Source organism: Galeopterus variegatus, unplaced genomic scaffold (genome assembly GCF_000696425.1).
Source record: "Galeopterus variegatus unplaced genomic scaffold, G_variegatus-3.0.2 Scaffold10682, whole genome shotgun sequence".
In the NCBI taxonomy this organism is placed as follows: Eukaryota; Metazoa; Chordata; class Mammalia; order Dermoptera; family Cynocephalidae; genus Galeopterus; species Galeopterus variegatus.
In genome coordinates this window covers 16,549-19,006 of record NW_007736793.1, presented here as the reverse complement: position 1 = coordinate 19,006, position 2,458 = coordinate 16,549, and the positions used below count along the sequence as shown (strand labels likewise).

At 41.3% G+C, this 2,458-nt stretch overlaps 1 protein-coding gene across 1 annotated transcript; it reads right to left on the bottom strand.

The window, feature by feature from the left end:
• Positions 1–4: 4 nt before the first annotated feature.
• LOC103610161 (GTP-binding protein 10-like) lies at positions 5–980 on the bottom strand (the record flags this gene model as incomplete). Its single annotated transcript, XM_008594382.1, is given in 2 exon segments — positions 5–832; positions 834–980. Coding segments are annotated over 2 exon segments (975 nt in total), but the record flags the coding sequence as incomplete, so codon positions are not given.
• Between the last annotated feature and the right edge of the window lie 1,478 nt (positions 981–2,458).

Genomic DNA, 2,458 nt, shown 5'->3' with positions numbered 1-2,458 from the left:
CTGCTGAGATGGGGATGATATGTTGGAATGCCATAGTCCTCTCTGGAATTATGTTTTTTTCAATTAAATGCAGAAAATCTTTAGGATTCTGGAGTTGGTTCATCAATTCACGGAATTTATCCGGGGCATGTGGCAAATCCATTTTATTAACTGCCAGCAATGCAGGTTTTGTCTGAAGTTCCTCTTTGTACAACTCCAACTCTTTTGTAAGCAGTATTATGGTTTCAAAAGCAGTTCTGTATGGAGTTTTTGAAGTAAGCTGAAATCCAAAAATATCAACAACAAAAAGTAGTTGTCTAGTTCTTTCTATATGCTTGAGGAATTTGTGGCCCATGCCTTTGTTCATATGTGCTCCTTCTATTAAGCCTGGAAGATCAGCTACTGATATCTGTTTGAAATCACTATACATAATCTTTCCAAGTTCAGGCTTTAATGTTGTAAATGCATAATCTGCAATTGCAGGTTTTGCGTGAGAAACCTGACTTAGCAAAGAGGATTTTCCAGCATTTGGGAATCCTATTAGGCCTACATCAGCTACAAGTTTTAGATCAAGATGAATTATTCGTTTCTGGCCTTTCAAAGGTAAGAAATTTGTAAGTAATTTACCACCAAGACCTCCTTCAGCGACCAAAACTCTGTCTACCTCTTTATTGAGTTCTCCTATAATTTTACCATTTTCGTCAGTTACTGAAATACCCAGAGGTACAGGGATTTCACAGTCTTTTCCTTTGGAGCCTTTCAGTGCACTAACCCGACTGTTTGCTCCTCCTCCAGCAACAAACCGTTTCTGAGGATATTTGTCTTTAAGTTGCTTTAAAGTCATTTTTTTTTTGGGCTACAACCCAGACATCACCACCTTTTCCACCTTCTCCACCTAAACGAGGATAACCCATTCCACCACTTCCTCCTTTGGTGAAGAGTCTTAGGTTATCAATGAAATTTCCATACTTTCTGAACAACACGCAACTGCAATGCACCATGACTGCAAGGAGTCCGTGTCTTCTCTCGCGTAAGCGGCCCAAATATGCCACTTTGGCACATGGATTATTTTGAGCTACAGGCACTTAAAAACAGCAGAGGCAACAAGGGCACTCTGACCTCCTTTTTTTGTTCCTACAAGTAGGAGACAAAACTCCCACGTGAAAGATGCCCTCCCTCTACCAGGATGAAAGGAACATTTTTATCACCAGAGAGGAGAAATCTGTACAGACCTTGTCCAAGTAACTCTTATCTTCTTTTATTTAGTCCCCTCACATACTGTAGTTACTTTCTCACAGTTGTTGCTTTTCGTTCAACCTAATACATAAGCACTTAGCCCTGGCCACTTCTTTAGGTCTTCACTTTTCTGTGAAGGTAGAGGAAGAATTTTATCTCCCCACACAGTTGCCAGGACTTACTTTCTCACAGCGTGAGGCTTTACCAACACCATAGCCTTCTCTGCTCTGGCAGTCAGCAGCGGTCCTTTGCAGGGGCCTCTGCAGAATGGCTCTCTTTGGCCCCTAGTCTTCCCCATCACATCAAGACATGCCTCCTCCTGGAAATGAAGTGAGAGTATGTCAGCAGACCTCCTTTTTCTCTCCCCCCTTGCCATCAACAAATCTTGCCCTTTTTACATAATCATAAGGATCAGCTTATCCTTTACGAGTGCATTGTCTCTATTCCAGAGTGGATTCCTTGTAGGCAAGCGCTAAGAGATAGCAGATAGTTCTAACGATCCTAACACATCCTGGTGAGCTGGGAATTAGGGAGTGCTATGATGTGAGGCTGTGAGCAGCCTGGTGGCTCTGCCTGTACAATGGGGTCTGGTTGTCCGGACCACTTGCTTGGGGAACCTGCAGACACCAGCCACAGGCACTCCCCTCTTCAAGTGCTGACTCAGCTGAGTAGCCTCCCTGGATCTGAAGGACTCAGTCCAGGTTATAGTCTAGCCTAGAGTTTTTCAGTGTTTGGTTCTAACCCATTCCTGTGTCACGAAATTAAAATAGGAGGCTTTGTCTAATTTTGAAAAATAGTAATTATTATTGTTGCAACAAATGGTAAACATCTCTCACCGTCAAGCTCAGTCCTAATTGCTTTACAAGTATTTCCCCTTTTGTCTTCACATCTACTCTATAAGTAGATGCTATTATTATTCCCAGTTTACAGAATGAGAAAGTCAGGCACAGAGCCCTTAAGAAACTTCTTCATGGTCACAAAGTGAACCCATGGCAGAACTGGGATTTGAACCCAGGAAGGCTGACCCCATAATTTGTGGTCTTAATCCATATGTTTTCTGTTTCTTGGTATAGAAAAAAAAAAAAAAAACTGAAGAGAAAATATCAGATCACATAGCATGTAATAAGGGTTAAGTATTATTTTGTGCAACTTTTATTTCAGTTACATGTGTGTGTTTGTATTGGATTATACTGTAAAGTTTATTAAAATTAGTCATGCTCAAAAAAACCTGAAAGATCGGGGC